The sequence below is a fragment of the Tasmannia lanceolata genome, unplaced genomic scaffold, assembly GCF_043159265.1.
Source record: "Tasmannia lanceolata isolate RefF3 unplaced genomic scaffold, GAP_Taslan_0.1 ptg000002l, whole genome shotgun sequence".
In the NCBI taxonomy this organism is placed as follows: Eukaryota; Viridiplantae; Streptophyta; class Magnoliopsida; order Canellales; family Winteraceae; genus Tasmannia; species Tasmannia lanceolata.
Window position 1 is genome coordinate 33,732,042 of NW_027518679.1, and position 22,900 is coordinate 33,754,941.

Here is a 22,900-nt window from a genome sequence, read left to right on the forward strand (position 1 = left end):
AGGCCTATTCCATGGAATTAATCTTGCATACCACTTAGGCCCTGTTCTGTTAAGATTATGACAACAGGCTGTTACTTATTGTTGGACTCAAAATTATGTTTAAATTTGAGTCCAATAATCAGTTTGGCACTTACAATTGGTTGTCATAATCTTAAACGAAGAGGGCCTTGATATTTAATAGAATGGTTTTTGAAATTAATTTGACATCATGTGTCAATTGTATTAGTCATTTATCTCATAAATATTGTCATCTTATTATATTTTTTCCAAGTGAAAGATGGGGGGATTATTCTTAAATCATCAATGATTCACTTCCATTCATCACATGGACAACAAAAAAAATCCTAAAAATGTCAATTAATTATATTTGTTGTAAAGCTTCCACTAAATTATGTAAAATCTCACGAGAACTGACTTAGTTATATTTTGGTAATTTTGCATGTGGCCCCTTCACAATGGAAAGTTGGCTTCTCATTAGTTGACATCTACTAACATAATCAATCTTGAAGACAATTTTAGGCCATGTCTAGCACCCATGAATCAAGTGGGGAGCGTCGGTAGGCGGGTGGAAGAAGCAGACTCGAGACGAAGCTTGAAGGTGAGAAGTGGATGAAAAATGGGGGAAAATTTAATAGCAGAGGTTTTTTTGTTTTTACTGGTTTTAAGGCTTTTCTAACTCTCTCCTCACTCTCTCCCTCTCTTACCTATCCCTCCCACAGTCCCTTGTGAGCCAATACCAAACGTGTCTTAACCTCCCTAAAAAAGTAGGATTTAGTAGGGAAATGATATCAGCACGACCGTATTTTGATATTTTCACTGACCCATCTTGTCTTTTAGCATTTTAAAGAGTTGTAAAAAGGGAGTTTTTATATGGTGTAAACCCTTATTTTTCAAAAAAGCATTGTACGGACCACATCATTAGTTGATCTAAACTGTCCATCTTATGGGCCACAACGTAAATAGGTAGTGCCCAAAAAAACATTTCTATAGGATTATCCCCACCCTCCGATTTATAGTGGAACTGCATATTATGGAAACCTCTATAGATCAGAGGGCTACGATCATCCTATGGAAATGATTTTGGGGGAACAACCTATTTAGGTTGTGTTCCATCGCATGGATGGTTTGGATCATCTTATGATGTGGTCCGTACAATATTTTTTAAAAAAAATAAGGGACTAAGGGTTTACACGATATAAAATCTCGTGAAGAGTATTTATACGGCACAAGCCCTTATAGTTGCTTATTTTTTTAAAAGTACTGTATGGTCGAACACAACTTAAATAGGTTGTTCCCCCAAAATCATTTCCATAGGATAATCGTAGCCCTCCGATCTATAGAGGTTTCCACATCATAGTGTACGGATCACATCATAGGATGATTCAAACCGTCCATCTGATGGGCCAGAATATGTTTTGCCCAAAATATCATCTCTATAGGATGATCCCAACCCTCCGATCTACAGTGGTATTGCATATTATGGAAAGCTCTACATATCGGAAGGCTAGGATCATCATATGGAAATTTTTTGAAAAATAAGTGACCACGAGGTTACACCTTATAAAATCACGTGAAGAGGTCACTACACATTTCCCAAAAAAGTTCTCACGAGCAAACTCTAGAGGTCTGACAAGTGAATTGTTTAGATCTTTTAAGAAGGTAGGTGGAATCCAGCATGCCATCTAAGGGCCTGACTTAAACTAACCTTTTTAATCAGTCCTGGAGCTTTTGGCATATTTCTACACTCTCTTCCTTCTTGCTTTACCAGGCTTATTTATTTATCAGGTAAAACCCTACCCAAACCCTAAATTCTGTCATTTTCTCTCCATTTCTCTACTTTTTCTCGTATAATTTCTTGGTGTAACCCTTTTTCCACTTCAATTTCTCTCGTTTTCCCTCTCTGCATTTCATCATTTTGCCCTATTTTTGAAAGTAAAGTTTCTTCAAAGTAGATTTTGTTAGAGATCTTAAACTCAGCCTCCGAAACTTTCATCATCTTTGCCTTTTCTTGCTTGTTTCCTCTTGAATCGGTCTATTGTTTTGTAAAATTGCTCATGCATTTATGTCTTTCTCTGCTTAGGCTATGTTTGGATTGCAGGAATTTTTTTGGAAAAGTTAGGGATGGAAAAATGTTTCTAAATTTTCTTACCTTTTTACACATAAATAAAGATGACTGGAACTTACTCAATTCAATTTTTATTTAGAGGGGCCTTCAATTTATGATAATATCTCTCTAAATTAATTATAATAATATTATGTCCCTCTTGAGTGCAGAAAGAAAATTTTTTTGAAAGTAAAAAATTTCCATCAGGATTTATTTTTGGGAATTCAAACAAGCCTTAGGGCCGTTTGGATACGCGGATTTTAGAATCTAGGTTTCTAGTTTGAAAGCAGTGTAAAAGAGGGTTCATAATCAAGCCGCTGTATGCTGTCCTGACAGCGTTTCTTGGATTTTAAGTGAGAAATTCAGGTTTTAAAAATCTCTCCTGCATCCTCAGATTTCTAAAACCTGGAAATATGGGAGGCTCTGATACTCTTTTGCCGATGGAAAGAAGAGCGAGAAGTAAAAAAACGAGTAAAAAAACGACGGCTGTTCCGCTTCTTCTCTTGTCTCTTAGCTACAATTTTGAAGAAATCCCGGATTCTAAAATCCCCGTATCCAAATGGCCCCTCAGGGGTTAGGGGCCGTTTGGATATGCGGATTTTAGAATCCAAGTTTTTAGTTTGAAAAGAGTGTAAACGAGGGTTCATGATCTAGCTGCTGTATGCTGTCCTGACATCGTTTCTTGGATTTTAAGTGAGAAATTCAGGTTTTAAAAATCTCTCCTGCATCTTGAGATTTCTAAACCCTGGAAATATGGGAGGATCTACTACTCTCTTGCGGACGGAAAGAAGGGCGAGAAGTCAAAAGCGACGGCTGGTCTGCTTCTTCTCTTGTCTCTTAGCTACAATTTTGAAGAAACACCGGACTTTAGAAAACAGGTTTTTAGTTTGAAATTAGTGTAAAAGAGAGTTCATAATCAGGCTGCTGTGTGCTGTCCTGGCAGTGTTTCTTGGATTTTAAGCAAGAAATTCAGGTTTTAAAAATCTCTCCTGCAACCTGAGATTTCTAAAACCGGGAGGATCTTCTATTATCTTGCTGATGGAAAGAAGGGAGAGAAGTCAAAATGAGTAAAAAATGACGGCTGATCCGCTTCTTCTCTTGTCTCTAACCCTCTTTTACACTGTTTTCAAACTAAAAACCTGGTTTCTAAAATCCACGTATCCAAACGGCCCCTTAGTGTCTGTATGTTGAAGGATTTGTGGAATGCAAGGCTATGATCAGTAGATTCTCTTGGAATATGTATGTATACTCTATAAGAGCTTATTTTGCAGAAAAAAAAAGATATCATGTAATGACAATTGAAATAGTTAGAAGTTCTCGTAATATTGAATTCCTTTGGTTGGAGAATCAGATTTCGATCCATTTGAATGGCGGGGCTGTGTTTGGTTGCACAAAATCCTGGATAGCTTAGGGCTATTGCCTAGCATTTGGGTGCCACGTCAGCAAAACCCCTTGTTCGGTTGCCGATATAACATTGACATCCTAGGAGATTACCAAGGATGTCTCCTGGTTAATCATTGCATATCGGCTGATGTGTCACCCTTGTTCTCTCATGAAATCCATGTCAAAATCCACAAAAAAAGGTGGAATTTTGCATGGATTTCTTTGAAACAATGCTCTCTCTCTCTCTCTCTCTCTTTCTAGGTATATATATATATATATATTTATTTATTTATTTTAAAGTCTTAACCATTATTTATTTATTTTAAAGTCTTAACCAACATTCCTTTGGACCAACCTTCTGTAACATCATTTGATCTTGATTTTAACCTCGTTTGTATCTTGAAATTAAAAGTAACTGCATTTAACAGTAGTGGACGTCCTTTCCTAACTGCAACTTTTGCATGCTCCAAATAGCCTATTACTACAAGGAAATACGATTAAAAAAATGCCATTCCATACCGGAATATATCTACTGAAATTGGTCGGATCACATTTCTTTCATGCTTTTTTTTCTTCAAGAATGGCAAACAATTATATTGATAAGAAGAAAAAACGGGTTGCCCCATGACTGAGGTGGTCAGTACCAGAGCTTCATATCCAATCCTTTCATGCTTTCTTATCTATTTCTGTCTCTCTTTTCAACTGTCATTGGTTTTATAGATATTTTAGGTGAATATTATTATTTTTGTTCAAACTTCCTGATTCCATCTGACTGGCCTTCCTATTGGTTTCAAAGATGGTGTCATATTTTGAGTGTTTGTGCATATGCTAATTAGCACTAGATACAGGCTAATTCTCATATATTCTTTCTGAATATGAGTGGAGTACTTTTCATATTTGGCTAATGTTGCATGCTGAGGCACCTGTGTTTTCTTTTTACTGCAGTGTGTCATCTTATTTTACAGGATCTTCATAAGCTTCGGCACTTATTCCATTACTTGGTAAGTGTACATTATGTTGAAACTTTTCATTTTTTCCTTTTTATTTAGCACATTTTGATTATCATGCTTGCCATTATTTGATTTTATGCTAGTATTCTTTTTTGCTATCTTGGTTATGGATAAACTTATGGAGGGTATCCTGGACGAGGTGCCGTGGTGTATGTTATTTGCAGATGACGTAGTACTAATTGACGAAACCAAAGCAGAAGTTAATGCTAAGTTAGAGTTATGGAGAACTACTTTGGAATCCAAAGGTTTTAGACTGAGCAGGACTAAGACAAAGTATATGGAGTGCAACTTTAGTAATGTAAGGAGGCCTGGCGAGGATGCAGTAAATATGACTGGACAGGAGGTACCTAAGAGGGATATCTTTTGCTATCTTGGTTCAATCCTACATAAGGAAGGAGAGATTGAAGAGGATGTTAACCACATAATAAGAGCAGGTCGGTTGAATTAGAGGCATGCTTCAGGGGTTCTGTGCGACCGTATAATACTTACCAAGTTGAAGGGAAAGTTTTATAAGACAGCTGTTAGGCAAGCCATGCTGTACGGCTCAGAATGGTGTGCCATCAAGAAGCAGCATGTGCATAAGATGAGTGTAGCGGAGATGCGAATGCTTAGATGGATGTGTGGCCATAAAAGGTTAGATCGAATTAAAAATGAAGACATCTGTAAAAAGAAGGGGGTGGCACCAATTGAGGAGGAGACGAGAGAGCACCGCTCAAGATGGTTTGGGCATATCCAATGTAGGCCTTTGGATGCTCCAATGAGAAGAAGTGACTCGTGCCAAGTTGATGGAGTAAAAAGAGGTAGGGTCAGACCGAAAACAACTTGGGTAGAAACAGTGAGGAAAGACTTGAGGGCTAGGAACATAACAGAGAACATGACCTTAGGAGAGAATGGAAGAAAATGATTCATGTAGATGAACCCAACTAGTGTCGGGATTAGACTTAGTCAATTTGAGCCGGGTAGATTCTTTCATCTTCTTCATGAAATTTTCTAAAGGATTCATTAGCCGACCCCAACTAGTTTGGGACAAAGGCTTAGTTGAGTTGAGTTGAGTATTCTTTTTTGCTAGTATGATGGACCACAATTTGGATAGTATGATGGACTACAGTTCATCTTGCAATGAAGAAATTGAAGCTGTTTCTTTTTCTTTTTCCTTTTCTTTTGTTGATTGCACAGACTCAGCTTGTCTTTTAGTTGTTAATTGGCTTGTGAGACTTTTTTGGGAACTGTAATAACCTTTGATAGCTATTTAGATAATAAAGGACAAGATGAGTTAATGCAACTATCAAAAGATGGTTGTGCTGATATCATTTCCCTAAATATATACGGAAATGATATATTCACCCCTTTTTTTTACTTGGGACAGCCACCTCTAGTGTAAAAGAGTAGGTCATAAATACAATAGAAGAGGCTGTCCCCAGTAAAAAAAGGGGGTGAATATATCACTTCCTACATATATGTATATGTATCTATGTATGAAATGCTAAACTAAAGGGCGTCTGTGCCAAAAAACAACTTTAGGACGTTCCCATTGTACCATCTCGCCAAAGTGCATTTATTATTCCTTTGTACTATTCTCTGTCCTTATATATGCACTTTGGTTCATAGACTGCTCCCCAAATACTTCCTTATGACTTGCCATCATCTCCATTGCAATAGGCATTCATGCATGCCAATTTTTGCAGCACGTAGGTCATTGATGCCAACATATATCACTTGGCCATGGAATCGTCCTCAAACCATTTACTTTGGGCCCTTTGGTCCTCTTTAAAGTCATTAGGACCTGCCATGTCAGGCGCTTCTTGGGTTAGGACATAGGCTATCTTTGCACTGTAGGCAAAATCATAAGGTTTCTCTTCCAGTACACGAAGTTAGGACTAGAGACATGGTTTCCATCCAAAATTTCTGCAAGTGGGTTGAATGACATCATATTAGAAAAGGGAATGATATATATGCTCCGAAGTAAAAAAAGGGGGTGAATATATCATTTCATATGAGTATGTATGCATGCATGCGTGTGTATGTATGCATGTTTGTATGGAATTCTAAAGTAAAGGATGCCCTTGCCTACAAACACCTAAAGGGTGCCCCCATTGGACCATCTCACCAAAGTGCATTTATTATTCTTTATACTATTCTCTGCCATTATATATTCACTTTGGTTCATGGACTGCTCCCCAAATACTTATGACTTGTCGTCATCTCCATGGCAATAGGAATTCATGCATGCTACTTTTGCAGCACGTTGGTCATTTTTTTTTTTAATGGCAAAGAAATTTCATTAATAAAGAATGAGACCGAGAGGGTCCCAAGAATACAAAGATGAGCAAACGGTTACAGGAAAAGGAAAATACAAAGGGACCACAGATCGCTAGTTAGGGAGGGAGAAAATCAAAGAGTTCGATACACTCCTTGGATACCCCTTCTCTAGCCAACCTGTCCGCCTCCCCATTAGTAGACCTTCTAACATGTACGAAGGAAATCGTAGCCGGACCCAATCTATCATGCATCTCATCAAAGAGGGCTGCGAATCTCCTAGGAGCCACATGTGAGCCCGTAAGCCACATAATTACATTTATAGAATCTCCTTCAATCACTACCTTGTTCAAATCCACGATATGAAGCATTTTGATACCATGATGAGTAGCCCCGACTTCCGCCTCGTTTGAATCTGCCACCCCAATCAAACCACTGAAGGCCCAAATTACCCTCCCTTCTTCATCCCTCAACAACCCTCCAATACCCTAGGGGCTAGGATTTCCCAGATTAGAACCATCAAAATTCAGTTTTTTTAATGTTCCATGAGCCGGGGGAGACCAGGCTTGAATTATCTCGGGCTCAAAACTTGAATCAGAACATATCTCTTTCCAACCATGCCACATATCATAGGTTGATACAAATATGAAACTCTCTAAGGATTTCACCCATTAAATAGTTAATGCAATGAGCAATCACATTGTTGAATAAGAACTAGGCTCCTTTGAAGGCACCCTTGAAGATTCTAGCATTTTGTTCCTTTCAAAGAATCCAAATAGTAGCCATGAAGGAAACCTGCCAAAGAATTTTTCCTTTATCTCTCCATGGCACCAAAGCCCAAACATCTAGGATCTTCAAGAAATTTGCCAGAAACACCCATATGCAATCCCAAATCTGGAAAGGAGACTGGTCCAGACCTCTCTAGCCATCCGACAATGGACTAAGAGGTGGTCTCCAGACTCACCAGAATAAATACACAATGCACAATAATCAATGAGCCACATTTTCCTTTTCCAAAGAAAGTCAATAGTCTGGATCCTCTCACGGATAGCGGCCCAACCAAAGACACAAACCCTCGGCAGAGTCATCAGAATCAATACACAATGCACAATAATCAATGAGCCACATTTTCCTTTTCCAAAGAAAGTCAATAGTTTGGATCCTCTCACGGATAGTGGCCCAACCAAAGACAAACCCTCGACAAAGCTTACTTTGAAGGAATTGAGGCAAGGTAGAAGGTTCTGATAAAATGATTTTACCGAGAATTCCCCATCTGAGTTCCAGACCCATTTTCTTTTATCAGCCCCATCCGACTTGATATAGCAACTCTCCAACATTTGCGTAAACCTATATGCTAAATCAAGCTCCCTATCGAAGAAATTTCTTCCAAAGGACAGAGACCAAATCACCGTGTTATCAGAACAGCTGAAACACTCCTCTATCAGCACATCCTTATATAATGCCAAGGCATACAACTGTTGGAAGACATCTTTCATCGATGAATCAGAACACCATTTATGCCACCAAAAACGAATTTTGTCCCCAACATAAACTCTGAATCTGACACCTTCTAAAAACTTCGCTTTGAAGCAATTAACATCTCTCCATAACGTTTTTCCAGGCTTTTTAAACTTATCCTTCGACTTCTAGTGACCTCTACACGCTCCATATTAGGCTTCAATAACACGAGCCCACAATTGAGAACCCTCCTCCCCAAATCTCGACAACAACTTTCCTAAGAGAGCTTGATTTGTTTCCTTTATTCTTCTGATGCCAAGGCCACCCGCCTTAATGGGCTCACAAACTTCTTGCTAACTTACTAAGGAGATGCCTTTCTTATCCTTTGCCCTCCCCTCTTTTAAATACCGCATTTGATTTTTTTTTCCAATCTAAGAATGATGCTCATTGGGCACTTAAACACAGAGAGTTGATAAATGGGGATATTAGCCAAAACAACCGTAATTAGAGTGAGCCTATCCCCTTTAGAGACCAGATTCCTTTGCAAAGTTTGGAGCCTCTTCTCCACCTTGTCTACAATTGGCTCCCACCTTTCTTTTCTTCGAGAACCAACCCCGAGGGGCAATCCAAGATAGGTAGAAGGAAGGGAATCTATCGAGCACCCCATTACCCATGCCAATTCCCTAATCTTCTCAACCTGAAGATTAACACCAAAGAGTTTTGATTTATGGAAATTTGTTCTTTGGCCTATAATTATTTCATAACACCTCATGATAGCTTTCAGGTTCACTACTTTGAGGAGGTGCGGGGAACTAAATAACAGAGCATCATCACCGAACTGAAGATGAGTAGCCTCTAATCGACGTTGACCAATCTCAAAACCCTTGATAAGACCAAGATCTTTCCCTTTGTCTAATAATCTACTCAAAGTTTCTGTAACAAGGACAAAAAGGAATGGGAGAGAGGCTCACTTTGTCTTAGACCTCCGGAAGACTTGAAGATACCTTTTGGTGAACCATTGATAATCACGGAAAACCATGCCGAGGAGACACAACTCCTAATCCACGATCTCCACTTCAAACCAAAGCCCTTACGCCCAAGCAGAAACCGCCTTTGAATTTTTTTACCAGATTCCTTTGCAAAGTTTGGAACCTCTTCTCCACCCTGTCTACAATTGGCCACCAACTTTCTTTTCTTGGAGAACCAACCCCTAGGGGAAATCCAAGATAGGTAAAAGGAAGGGAATATACCGAGCACCCCATTACCCCGGCCAATTCCCTAATCTTCTCAACCTGAAGATTAACACCAAAGAGTTTTGATTTATGGAAATTTGTTCTTTGGCCTGTAATTATTTCATAACACCTCATATAGCTTTCAGGTTCACTACTTTGAGGGCATGCAGGGAACTAAATAACAGAGTATCATCAGCGAATTGAAGATGGGTAACCTCTAATCGACCTTTACCAATCTCAAAACCCTTGATAAGACCAAGATCTTTCCCTTTGTCTAATAATTTTTTTTTTGAATGGTTCCCTTTGTCTAATAATCTACTAAAAGTTTCTGCTACAAGGACAAACAGGAATGGGGAGAGAGGCTCACTTTGTCTCAGACCTCTGGAATACTTGAAGATACCTTTTGGTGAACCATTGATAATCACGAAAAACCATGCCAAGGAGACACAACTCCTAATCCACGATCTCCTCTTCAAAACAAAGCCCATACACCCCAGCAGATAGTCAAGATAGTCCCACTCCACTCTATCGTAGTCTTTTTCCATATCTAACTTGCAAACTTTTCCTTCCTTTCCCACGTTAGAGTAGAAGTCAATTGACTCATTCACAATTAAAGAGCAATCCACAATATGCCTCTTGTGTATTAAAGCGCATTGATTGAGATACAATCGAAGGTAGCACCAATTTAATTCTCTCTACTAGAGCCTTAGCAGCACCTTGTATAAGCACCCAATCAAGCTGATTGGCCTGAAATCAGGCACTTTTAAAATGATGAAAATGGCCCAAAGTGATGAAAATGGCCCCAGTTCCTCTGTCCAACTCCATCCACTTGTGAAATTCCGCAAAGAATCTTATAATGTCCTCTTTTACATACTCCCAACATTCTTGAAAGAAAGCAATGCAGAAGCCATATGGGCCTGGGCCTTGTCTCTACCCAGCGAGAAAACCCCTTTCTCTATTTCTTCCTCTACAAAGGGACGCTCTAAGGATCGACTGTCTAACTGAGATAAGCAGTCAAAAGACACTCCCTCAAGAACCGGGCGCATGCGATTTTCTGAAGAGTTAAGCCCTGATAGAGGTCAGTAATTTCTTTCATGATTCTCTCTCCTTATCATCAACCACCTAATCATTCACTTTCAACACTTCAATACGGTTCCCCCTTCTTCGCACACTAGCCATAGCATGGAAATAGGCCGATTTCACCCTTGATTTCTGTCTCCAAAAAATTTCCTCTTGACAGATAAAGAGATTGTGCTATTCCTTTAAGTGACCCACCTCCTCAATTTCTTCAACGATTGCAATAGCCTCCTCCTTTACTAAACTGCCGATCTGCTCTAACAAGCATACCTTTCTTGAAGCTGACTCCTTTTCCCTTTCCCTATTCCATTTTCTAAGATTATTCTTCACATAACGAAGCTCAACACCAATCACTACATTCGCCGGGCCATCAACCTTGAGTTCCACCCACCAAGCTCCCATCTTTTCATCCATTTTAGGGACCTCCAACCATGCTAAATTGAATTTGAACGGGATATGGCCCCATGATCCCAACCCGGGGATCGGACAACGATAAAAAACAAAATGGGGGATAACCAATTGACAAAAATCCTAGAAGCCCTCTAGCCATCCAGGGCAAATTAGAAATCGGTCCAGCCTACTACGATTTTCATTCCTTGCCCAAGTGAATTTGGCCCCAAGAAGAGGGAAGTCATTGAGCTCTTTTGAGGCAATGAATTCTGCAAACCTCTCCATATTCTGGCTGAAATGATCACATCCCAGTCTCCTCTACGAATCTGATTTCGTTAAAATCTCCTCCAATGCACCATGGGCGGTCCCCATCTCGAACTGACCTCCTCTAGCTCCTTCCTCTCTTTGAACCGGACCATAGACACCAGAAAAGGTCCACAATGAGTTGTTACTAATGTTCTTCCACAATGAATTGTTACTAATGTTCTTCACAACAATAGAGAGAGAATCTCCCTCTCCATTTCGGATAGCCAAAGTGCGTTTGTTAGCTAAAGGCAAATCTTGGACTGTTCTCTTATTGCTAATGAGGCCATTGACTCCTATCTAAAGTTAGGAGAAGGAAGAGTTTTGTGCAAATAGGATATGGAGAAAGCGTACGATAGGGTAATGGGATTGCCTAGACTGCCTTCTTGGGAGGATGGGTTTTGGGGATCGTTGGAGAGGTTGGGTTAGAAATTGTGTCTCCTCGGCTTGGTTCTCTATTCTAATTAATGGCTCTCCAAGAAGGCTCTTTCAATCATCTAGAGCATAGAAGCAGGAAATGCCTAGGGTAGGTGGGAAACGCGTTTCTGAAACGGGTACAAAACGCTTTTTGGAAAATGGTGAAACGCCTGTGAAACGTATGTGAGATGCGTTTCCAAGAAATGGGAAACGAGTTTCACTTAACGCGTTTCACGTCTTGGAAACGAGTTTCACTTCCATGGAAACGCGTTTCTTGGAATTTTAATACTTTTAAAGGGTATATTTAAACCCCCTTTAGTTTTCTGTGAACAACCCTATCTAGTTTAAAGATAAATATACTAAAGAGGGCTGTCCTTATGTGTTTCACTAGCGTTTCCTTTAGGTTTCACTTACGTTTCACTAGCGTTTCCTTTAGGTTTCCCAAACGTTTCCCTTGCGTTTCCCAAACCTTTCCCAATGCGTTTCACATGCGTTTCTCTATCATTTCCTGTTTCTCGTTTCCCCTTTGATTTTTTTCATGCGTTTCACGTACCGTTTCCCGTTTCCGTTTCCGTTTCCCAAACTGGCAACTATGATCTAGAGGGTTGAGGCAGGGAGACCCTCTATCTCCCTTCCTGTTTGTTATTATTGTTGAGACCTTGAGTAGATTAATGAAAAAGGGATCCGTTCTGGGCTTTTTGAAGGCTTTATGATTGGTAGGGACCGTGTGGAAGTATCGATGCTACAGTTCGCAGATGACACTCCTTTTTTGTGCTCCTGAAGCGAATCAGATTTTGAATTTGAAAGCTACTCTCAGGTGCTATGAAATGATTACTGGTTAAAGATTTAATTTTTATAAATCTAGGTTGTATTCTGTGAATACTTCTCAGAGTGATGCTTGTGGCTTTGCAAAAATTCTTAGTTGTCAGTTGGAGGTCCTGCCCTTGTCCCATCTCGGCCTTCCTTTGGGAGTTGGTAGACCTAGCAAAGCTTTGTGGGAGCCGATTGTAGGGAAAATTGAGAGAAGATTAGAAACGTGGAAAATGAACTTAATATCTTAAGGGGGGATTAACCCTTGTTAAGGCGGTGTTGGCCAATACCCCTATCTATTTCCTTTCATTATTTAAATGTCCCATTAGTGTGGTCTTAAGGATTGAACAAATTTAGCGAAGGTTTCTATGGGGGGCTCTGGGAAAAGAAAGGAATTCCGCTGGTAAATTGGGAGAAAGTCTGTCTTCCCTTCATGAATGGAGGGTTGGGTATTAGAAGAGTAAGATAATTTAACCATGCCCTCTTGGCAAGTGGCTATGGAGGTTTGGAGTCGAAGAATCTCATTATGGGTTAAAGTGATAGGAAGCAAGTATGGTTTCTTGGCGGGAAATTAGGGCTCAGAGGATTTGTACCGTAAAAAATCTTTAACTGTGTGGCGGGATATCAGAAGGTTGTCTCACTCTTTCGATGGTGGCATAAGATAAAAGTATATTTCGGGGATCATATCAGATTTTGAGTTGATGTGTGGTGTTCGAGTGAGCCTCTCATGGGATTGTTCCCCGATTTGTTTGCGGTGGGCTCCCAAAAGGAGGCTTTAGTAAGTGAATGTTATGAACGAAAAGGCCTCAAGGTGTCATGGTTTCCGAGGTTTAGAAGGAATTTCTTTGATAGAGAGTTGGACTCATTGGCCCAGCTCCTGAAGTTACTTGAGGGGTGTTACATATAAAGATCCGGGTCAGATAAAATAGTATGGATTCGGGATTCATCAGGCTCCTTCTCTGTTAAATCTTTCTACCGTCATCTAGTGCCCTACGGTGTAACTTCCGTTTCATCCAAGGTATGGAATTTTGATTGTCCTCCGAGGGGTAGCTTCTTTGGTTGGGCAGTGAGTCATGGCCCAGATCCAGACTATTGATTTTCTATGGAGGCGGGGCATGTCGCTAGTGGACCATTGTCCCTTGTGTTTGGAAGATGGGGAATCTATGAAACATCTCTTCATTCATTGCAAGTTTTCAAGAGAAGTATGAGGTCTTATTCTTGTGCGGTTTGGGATTTGTTGGGTGTTTCGTGTAAGCCCAATGGTTCTTACCTTGACAATCTTCTATGTTTTGATGATTCTAAGCACAAGTTGATTTGTGTGGTATTTCTAATATGTTTGATGTTTCAAGTACATGTATTGGAAATCAAGCTATCAAACACTAAAGTCAAGGAAGCATGGATCAAGTCTTGAATTATCTTGAAGATCAAATGAGACAAAGAATAGAAGAAGGCTTGAACCAACCATGTAGACCATGTGAAGTCAAAGGAATGAAGAAATGATCCATAGAGACAATGAAGACTTGAAGAGGAAGATCATTGTTGAAGATTTAAGTGTGTCTCAAGTCTTTAGAATGTTAAGCCCAATCCTTAGCTTAGGATCTATTAGAGGGTCAAAGAGATATTAAATAGGGTCCAAAAACATGACAAATATCTTGGGATAAGGATTAGAGAACACACCCAAAATATAGACATTATTGGCACTTGCTTAGTAGTTCACTTAGTGACCACAGACCTTAATTTGACAATAATTGGTCCAAAATATTTTCAAATATTTTTAACAGAAAGATCTTATCGTTTCCATTCATATTGAGTAAAAGAACGTCGAAATTTTATAAGAAACGAGTGAGAAATGAATTTTACAAAACTGAAAATCCAGTTTTTGCAACAGCGGACGTTCGGACTTCGTCCGTCTGTAAAGTGGGAAAAATGGCCTAGCCGACGCTGGACGTCCGGGAAACTGGCGGACGTTCGTTGATGGACCCTGGCGCGCTGGAAATAGCCGTTGGAGCTCTAAAAGTTGCACATAATTACAGTTTTGCCCCTATAACGGCTAGTTTTGGTCTCCCTTGCCTATATAAAGGTCTCTAACCTTTCTAAACTCATCTCTAACACTCCTAAATCTAAATGGAACATATCTAAGTGTGGAGAACCCTCCTTGAGCCTCTACTTAGTCATTTGTAAAGGATTGGCTTCATTGTATATCTTTGAGAGTTGTTTTGTGAGTACTTGAGAGATTGATCTTGCCTTTGAAGAGGAATTTGTGTTTTCATTTTCTTTTGATTATAATTGTATTTGGGCGAGTGCGAAGAGACGCGGAGCCATCTCAAGAGCAAGTGTTGGAGACGCGTAGCTTTCTCCTAGTTAGCGAGTCTTGCGAGGCTGAGCTTTCATTGTTGTAATTGGGTTGATTCCCCTTCGTTAAGGGAATCAGATCAGTGAAGCCATCAAGATTCTTGGTGGAGTGGATGTAGGCCTTTGGTGTGGATCCTTCGACTGAACCACTTGAAAATCCGGTGCACTCTTTCTATCTCTTCTCTATTCTTTGTGAATTGTATTTTTATCTTCCATGTGCTTGAATGTTTATATTTGCCATTGTCTTTTAGCTTACGTATTCATTTTTGGCAAAAGTTTTTGAAACCCAATTCACCCCCGTCTTGGGTTGCCATCACCCCTGGGATTTTATTCCGCAATCAATTCGGGAGTTAATCTATAGTTGGGAGCTAGTGCCTTGGAAAAAGAAAGGAAAGTTGTTATGGAGTATGTGTTTGTTAGCCACTTGGTGGGTTATTTGGAATGAGAGGAACTCTAGAGTCTTTGATGGGGAGTCTAAAATTCCTATTGGCTCTATATTAAAGTAGTTTCTTTAACCATAGCTTGGGAAAAATGCCTTCCTATGTTCAGATTTGTTTCAGTCTTCGATTTATGGGAGGGGTGGCAAATAGTGTGTATGGAAAAGGAAGTGCAATCTAAGCCCAGTTGTTATGGAGTATGTGTTTGCTAGCCACTTGGTGGGTTATTTGGAATGAGAGGAACTCTAGAGTCTTTGATGGGGAGTCTAAAATTCCATATTAGCTCTATATTAAAGTAGTTTCTTTAACCATAGCTTGAGAAAAATGCCTTCCTATGTTCAGATTTGTTTCAGTCTTCGATTTATGGGAGGGGTGGCAAATAGTGTGTATGGAAAAGGAAGTGCAATCTAAGCCCCCCCCCCCCCCCCCCCCCCCTCCCCTTGGATTTACTCAAAGTCAATTTTTGACAGGTCGAGTTTGGGGAATCTGGGGCTGGTTGGTATTGGAGGTCTTTGCCCGGATTCTCTTGGAGCGGTCTTGTGGTCCTTTTCTGGGCCTATTGGGGTTTGCAATTCTAACGAGGCGGAGGTTAGAGCGATGTATATAGGGTTAAAAGGAATTGATAAGGATCTCTATAACAAGACCATAGTGGAGGGGGATTCTAAAAATGTGATCAGATTGTCGGGTTTGGCGGCCCCCCCATGGAGGTTTTGGTCTTATTTTGAGGAGATTGCTGATTTAACATTCAGATCTTCTATTGTTTTTAATCATGTAAGGAGATCTGCTAATTCTGAAGCAGACTCTCTAGCTAGGTCTAGGGTGCAGAGGGAGGATTTGGATTGGTTTGACTTCCTTCCTCTATATGTTGGATGTCTTTTTCTTTTATTTCTCTGTTGTTCCCATGAGGTCTTTCTCAGTCCTCCTTTTCTATTAATATATTGCCATTTCAAAAAAGAAAAGAAAAAGAATCTCCCTCTCCAGGAATCAGAAAGTTCCCATTTAGCTTCATCCCACACAATCAAAATACCACCCGAGGCACCAATCACATCAAACAATACGAAATCCCAAATCCCACGGAAACCCAATCCTTTAACTGCTGCCCTATTTACTGAAGACCACTTCGTTTCTTGTAAGCATAAGATATCTGGAACATATTTGCGGACTAACTCCTTCACTTGAGCTTTCTTGTTAAGGGCGCTCAACCCATTTATGTTCCAGGATAGGATCTTCATTATCCCAAATGGATATCTTTGGACTTCCCCTTAGGTGTGCTTCTGCTATGCACACCTTTCAATTTTCCATTTCTCGAACTCTGATCTGCCCCTTCATAATTTATATCTGACTTCAGCCTGTGGCTAGTTCTCTCAACACTTTTCTAGATAATTCCCCAGAATAGGCCTCCTCACACGAATGCAATTTGAGTTCTCTTACCTCAGCTTCTTTGTACATCTTTCTGAGTCTCGCCATGAGATCAGAATAAGTTAAACCCAACACCTTACTTGTTTCCATAACATGGTTAACAAAGGACTCAATTACCACCTTATCAGATGCTTGTCATTCGATGGGAAGAACTTCTTCTTCATCTCTGATAGATACTGCCAACTCCAACCCTTCCCTCTGTTCCCCAGAAACACTATTATACCCCCTTGAATTCATACATGGCTTCTGATTTATCTGATATCTGGCTTCACTAAGATATGGGTCTGGAAACTCAGAGATGGGATAATTTTGGGGATATGAGGAATTTGGTGGATCTTGCCACGACTCCTGCAAGGCATCAGCATGTGGAGACAAACTACTTATTTTGTTAGGGGAAATATCCTTCGTACCTTTATCCTGCGAAGAGGAGGCACCAGTGTAACTCCCTTTGGTCGATACGTCAACGATCACCTCTCCCTGATGTGCTAAGGACCCTCTTGCAGGATCCACAGGTGGCGAACCGACCAAAGCGTCAGAGATAATCCTCTGATCCTTCTGAGACACAGAATCCCGCGGCTCCTCTTCCTCCGCTCCAACAAAATCGAACTCAAACATAAGCTGCTATGAGACCGCGGAAGATCGACGTACCTTATGAGGATAGAGAACTCCGGACGAGACTAGTTCAAGGGTAGAGACATTCCGCTGGAATCAGGAGGATAGGATGGACTCCGAGAGGCTAGCGGAAAATGAACCAGAGGAGAAAGATGAGACTCCGTCGATGGAAAATTTGGGCCCAAATTGTGGAGCGGGCATGATCCGACCAAAGCATTAGATAGACCCTTTATTAAGCCCAATAACTGGCTTATCACATTCTGTAATGGACCAAAGAGAGGGATAAGACCAAGGTTGCCAGAGCGGGAATCGAAATGGAAATCGAAAGCGGGAATCGAAGGCTCTCGGGATGATCGGAAGCGGGAATCGTGAAGTCGCCGGAGAGTAGCCGGAGAGTCGCCGGGGAATCGCGTTTCACATAACATTAAACTGCGGTTCCCAAAAGTAGGAAACGGGTTTTCGGGGAATCATAAACCGCGATTCCCAAAAGTGGGAATCGAGGTTCCCCACTCCCAGGGAATAATCCTACTTCCTTGGATAAGACCACTTCCAACTAGAGGAATGGGTGAACAAAGAGGTCCCATATTAACACGAGCGCTATCAGCTCTAAACTTATCCAGACCAAGACAACTGTCCTTTGGGATTCCTTCAAGACTTGCTATTGCCGGTAACATATTAGAAGATGCAAGGGCAGGCTGATTATCCGAAGAAGGCACACTCAGGATTCTAGCTTGTGTTGACAAGTCGCTATCCGAAGAGACTCCAGTACATGCATTGCAGGCCTCGACCAATGAGACCACTTTTATCATCTTTGCATTTTCTTGCACGCCCTCGCTTGATTAGGTCTACTACTGTTTTGTAAAATTGTTCATGCATTTGTGTCCTTTTCTGCTTAGTATCTGTATGTTGAAGGATTTTTGGAATTCAAGGCTATAATTTGTAGATTCTCTTTGATTATGTATCATGTATGTATACATTATGGCCCTGTTTGGATTCCAAGAAAAACATTTTTTATGGAAATTTTTTTCTTGATTTCCATGATTTAGAGGGAAATGATATGATTTTAGTTAAGCTGTTATAGTTGGTGTTATTTAATCATTTATACTTCAACACTCCCCCTCACGTGTGGCCCCTCTTTTTTTGGGTTGGCCCCACACGTGAATTTTTAATATCAAGGAGTTGTTGGGTTTTGAACCCAGGACCTGCCGTGAGGCAATATGTCTGATACCATGTGAACAAACCAATCGCTCCAAAAGGTTAAGCTGTTAGAGTTGGTGCTATTTAATCATTATTACTTCAACAGTCACTCTGAAGTAAAAATTGAATAGGATTTGTTCAAGTTATCTTTCTATGTGTATAAAAAATGTAGTAACTTTTAGAAATATTTTTCTTTTCCAAAATTTTTCCAGACAATTCCTGCAATCCAAACAGGGCCTATGGGAGCAGATTTTGTAAAAAAAAAGAAGATTTCTCATAACAGCAATTTAAATGGTTAGACGTTCGTGTAATATTGAATTCCTTTGATTGGAAATCAGATTTCGATCGATTGGTTTTGTATATATTTCAAGTTATCTTTCTCTGTCCCGTGACTGCGGTGATCAGTACCAGAGCTCCAGATCCAATCCCTTTCATGCTTTCTTTCCTCACTTTGTCTCTTCAATTGTCATTGGTTTTGTGTATATTTGAAGTGAATATTACAAATTTTAATCCAACTTTCTGATTCCAATTATTCGGCCTTCCTATTAGTTTTAAAGATGGTGTCATAATTCTAGTGTTTGTGTACATACTAGTTAACAGTAGATACAGTTTAAATCTCACATTTCCTCTCTGAATCTGAATGGAATGGTTCTCATGTTCGACTAATTTTGCATACTGAGACACTATGGTTTACTTTTTACTTCCACATGTCATCTTATTTTACAGGATCTTCCTAAGCTTCCTCACTTCTTCCTTTACTTGTAAGTGTACATTATGTTGAAACTTTTCAGTTTTTATTTGGCACAATATGATTTTATCATGCTGGCCGTTATTTGAATCTTTGTTAGTATACCTTTTTGCTAGTATGGACCACAGTTCGGTTAGTATGATGGACTGCAGTTCAGAGGATGATGAAGAAATGAGTGAGTCTGAGTTAGAAGACTACAAAGGCAAAACCTATTTGCAACTGAAGACTGGGAAACTCAAAGTCAAAGTTTCAGACGCCTCTTTTAGATGCCCTTTCTGCCTCGGGAAGAAGAAACAAGATTATCGTTACATCGACATTCTTCAACATGCCACTGGAGTTGGTTCGTCAAATAGAAGCCGGTTCAAAGAAAAGGCAAACCACCTTGCACTCGCGATGTTCTTGAAAACAGACCTAGGAAATGCCGGAGGTCCATCACAATCTACTCTCCATTCAAAATCTCCTAGTGAGCTTATGACTGATGAACGGTTTGTTTGGCCTTGGATGGGCATAATTGTGAACGTTCCCATTGAGCGCAAAGATGGAAAATATGTTGGAGACAGTGCATCTAGTTTAAAAAGGCAGTTCTCTGAATTTAATCCTGTAAAAGCTCATCCTCTATGGAACTTCCAAGGTCATACAGGAAATGCTATAATAGACTTCATGAAGGGGTGGCCCGGATTTAAAGACGCAATGGCGTTTGAGAAATCTTTCGAAGCACACCAGTTTGGTAAGAAGAACTGGAATGAACGTAAGCACCATGGATCTAATATCTATGGTTGGGTTGCGCGCTCTGACGATTACAACCTAGATGGTCCTATAGGAGAGCATTTGCGCGAGAATGGGGATCTGAAGACAGTTGCTGACCTTGAGAATGAAGAAAGTAGGAAAAAAGACATACTTGTTGCAAATTTAACAAATGAAATTGATTTGAAGAATAATCACTTGAGAGAGCTCGAATGCAAATATAACGAGACTAGCTCATCTCTTAGTAGGTTGGTTGAAGAGAAAGAGAAGCTACATAATCGTTATAATGAAGGTATGCCTTTTAAAAAATTTCCACATGTTTTTGTATATTATTGTATCTTGGAAAATGTTTCATATGTTGGTCCTTGTATTATTTAGTATTTACCGTACTTTGATTGATATGGCTGAACAAGTTTTTTTTTCTCCTTTTTTAACACATCTAGGGTGTTCTTTCCATGGTTATTCGAAACAATATACAGTATAAGGTTTTGTAATCATTTCACAAACAATGTCATTGGGGTACATCTATATAATACTAAAAGCTTAGTGAATGCATCTGCAGGTTCAGGTTGATAGATCAGTTTTTATGCAAATATAACTACTCATCTGCATTTGTTTTGCTCCAGATACTAATTTCCTTGAAAGACGTAAATCAAATTCAAATAATCAAATGAACTGTGCAAGGGTCCTTATTCGACTGTTGTTTTTCCCAGATAAGTCATGCTTGTGGCCAACGTAACATATTTTGATCTCAACTATTGCCTCTTATGTTTTACAGCCAAAGAATCTGCCACTTTTTTGACTGGTCTTTCATCCACACTTGAAGGCTAACCTTAACGTTGTGCCTGTGATCATTTTCTTTTTCTTCTTCTTTTTTGCTTTTTTGCTTTTTTTTTTTTTTTAATTTACGAGTTGTGCAATTTGATCTGGTATTGCTTACATTGACAATGTTTTTTGAATATATCATTTAAGTGATAACTTTTGGAATTGTCTCCCCTTCAAGAGATTCCTTCGGCTCCTGCATAGAAAATGCTTTTGAGTAATTAGTATTGAATATGCTTAATATTTGTGTGTTCAGGATTCTCTGTGCTATTGTACGTATTACCTTTTTGGCATAAGCTTTTGCTTAGAAAAGTTCTCTTATTTTACCCGCCTTTTTACTTAGGCACCATCACAATGTTTATTCCCACATATTTATTTCATATTTGTTTTCCTTGTGCTAGAAATGAAAAAGTTGCAGGATGCGGCATGTGATCACTCTAATAGGATACTCAGGGAGAATGCAATGCTGAAGTCAGAGCTGGAATCTCAGCAGAGAGCTCTTGAATGGCGATGCAGAGAATTGGAGAAGCGTGAGGCCCAGAATGACAATGACAGGAGATTTATTGATGAGAAGGAAAAGGTAATGATACTTTGTGCTCTGTTTGTATTGCAAGAAAATCATTTCTCACAGAATTTCTTCTTGGGAAATTTTTTCTTTCCATGATTTAAAAGAAAAAAAATGATATGATTATGGTTAATTTAGATTTTAGAGGGATATCGTCATAAATTAAAGCCCCACTAAATAAAAATTGAATATGGTTGCTTCAAGTTATCTTTTTTGTGTCTAAAAAAAGGACTTCAATTTTGGTCATATTTTTCCTTTCCGAACTTCTCCTGAAAATTCCTGCAATCCAAACAGGGCCTTATTGTTGAAGTTTAGACTGTATTTGAGATTTGAGATATATACTGTATTTGAGATTTGAGGTAATGCTGACTCTTGCAACCTAATACTGATTACTTGGAATATTAGGATTGCAAAAGACCTCAACAAATTCTGTTTAATCTGGGAGACAGTTATTAAGCATTGCTTTAATTTGTATTGAATAATTACACCAAATTAATTTTGAAACGAGTGCCATGTCTCTAGCACCTGTCAGCTTGATAATCAGTAATGAAACTGACATTATTTGATATTTGTATTTGGTTTTAGTATTATACACTTTTCATAAGTATACGCCCCATCAGTGGAAGCTCGTAGGAATGGTTTAAATGATGTCTGATGCAAATTTGTTTTGTTGTTTTTCTCAGAATGCAATGAAAAACAAATCTCTTGAAAAGGCAGCTGAGGAACAGAGAAAGGCTGATGAAAATGTGTTGAAGCTGGTTGAAAAACAAAAGGTGTGTTTCTTGGTATCAAGCGTTGAATAATGCACTGTTTAGAAACTACCCGAGTCAGTCCTCGACTCGTCCGAGTTGACTCAGTTTTATCTTGGTTTAGTTCTTGTCCAAGTCCACCCTGACAAGCCAACCAAAAACTACTTTGATTTGTGTGAATTAATGAAAAATGACCACACCAATCATTGACTCGCCCAAGCTGACATTTTTGTTATCGTGGTTGAGTTCTTGCTGAAGCCCTAGTTTCTAAATGCTGGAATGAAGGTTCTCTTGAAAGTGATAATATTTCTTTTCCAATTTTGGAATTGATTTTATTTATCATTGTTTACTGTGAATATACATGTGCAGAGGGAGAAAGAGAACGCTCTCAACACAATTCTTCACCTAGAAAAGCAACTAGACGCTAAGCAAGCATTGGAATTGGAAATTCAACAGTTGAAAGGGAGGTTGCAGGTGATGGAACTTATGGGAGACGATGATGATTTAGTTAAAAAGAAGATACTGGAAATGAGCAACGAATTGGAAGAGAAAGTCGGAGAAATGGAAGACTTGGAAGAATTAAATCAACATCTTATCATCAAAGAGCGCTTGAGCAATGACGAGCTGCAGGAAGCTCGTAAAGCATTGATTGAAGTATGGAAATTTACACCCCCTCTCCCAAATCCCTTCTTTTGTCAATACCTCTTTAGTAGAAATTTTGAGGCAGCAACACTAATAATAAGGCAGCCTTCTATTTGTATCTTACGAGATTTTCTTCCGAAGGACTATGAGCTCAAAATTGATTGATGATGAAT

The 22,900-nt window shown here is 39.5% G+C and overlaps 1 protein-coding gene across 6 annotated transcripts in view; it reads left to right on the top strand.

Annotated features, from left to right (window-relative positions):
• The first annotated feature begins 1,614 nt into the window (after positions 1 to 1,614).
• Positions 1,615 to 22,900, top strand: part of LOC143870644 (factor of DNA methylation 1-like) — a 34,545-nt gene continuing 13,259 nt past the window's right edge. For 2 of the 6 annotated variants that reach the window (XM_077376619.1, XM_077376624.1), the window contains exons 1-7: positions 1,917 to 1,932; positions 4,433 to 4,488; positions 19,184 to 19,218; positions 19,322 to 20,241; positions 21,173 to 21,351; positions 22,020 to 22,109; positions 22,455 to 22,739. In XM_077376619.1, the coding sequence (XP_077232734.1) occupies position 1,932; positions 4,433 to 4,488; positions 19,184 to 19,218; positions 19,322 to 20,241; positions 21,173 to 21,351; positions 22,020 to 22,109; positions 22,455 to 22,739 (1,566 nt within the window). In that variant the 5' untranslated portion in view covers positions 1,917 to 1,931. Of the gene's footprint in view, positions 1,786 to 1,916; positions 1,933 to 4,432; positions 4,489 to 19,183; positions 19,219 to 19,305; positions 20,242 to 21,172; positions 21,352 to 22,019; positions 22,110 to 22,454; positions 22,740 to 22,900 lie in introns of those variants that run through there. The other 4 variants (XM_077376621.1, XM_077376620.1, XM_077376622.1 and 1 more) reach the window with 4 other exon arrangements.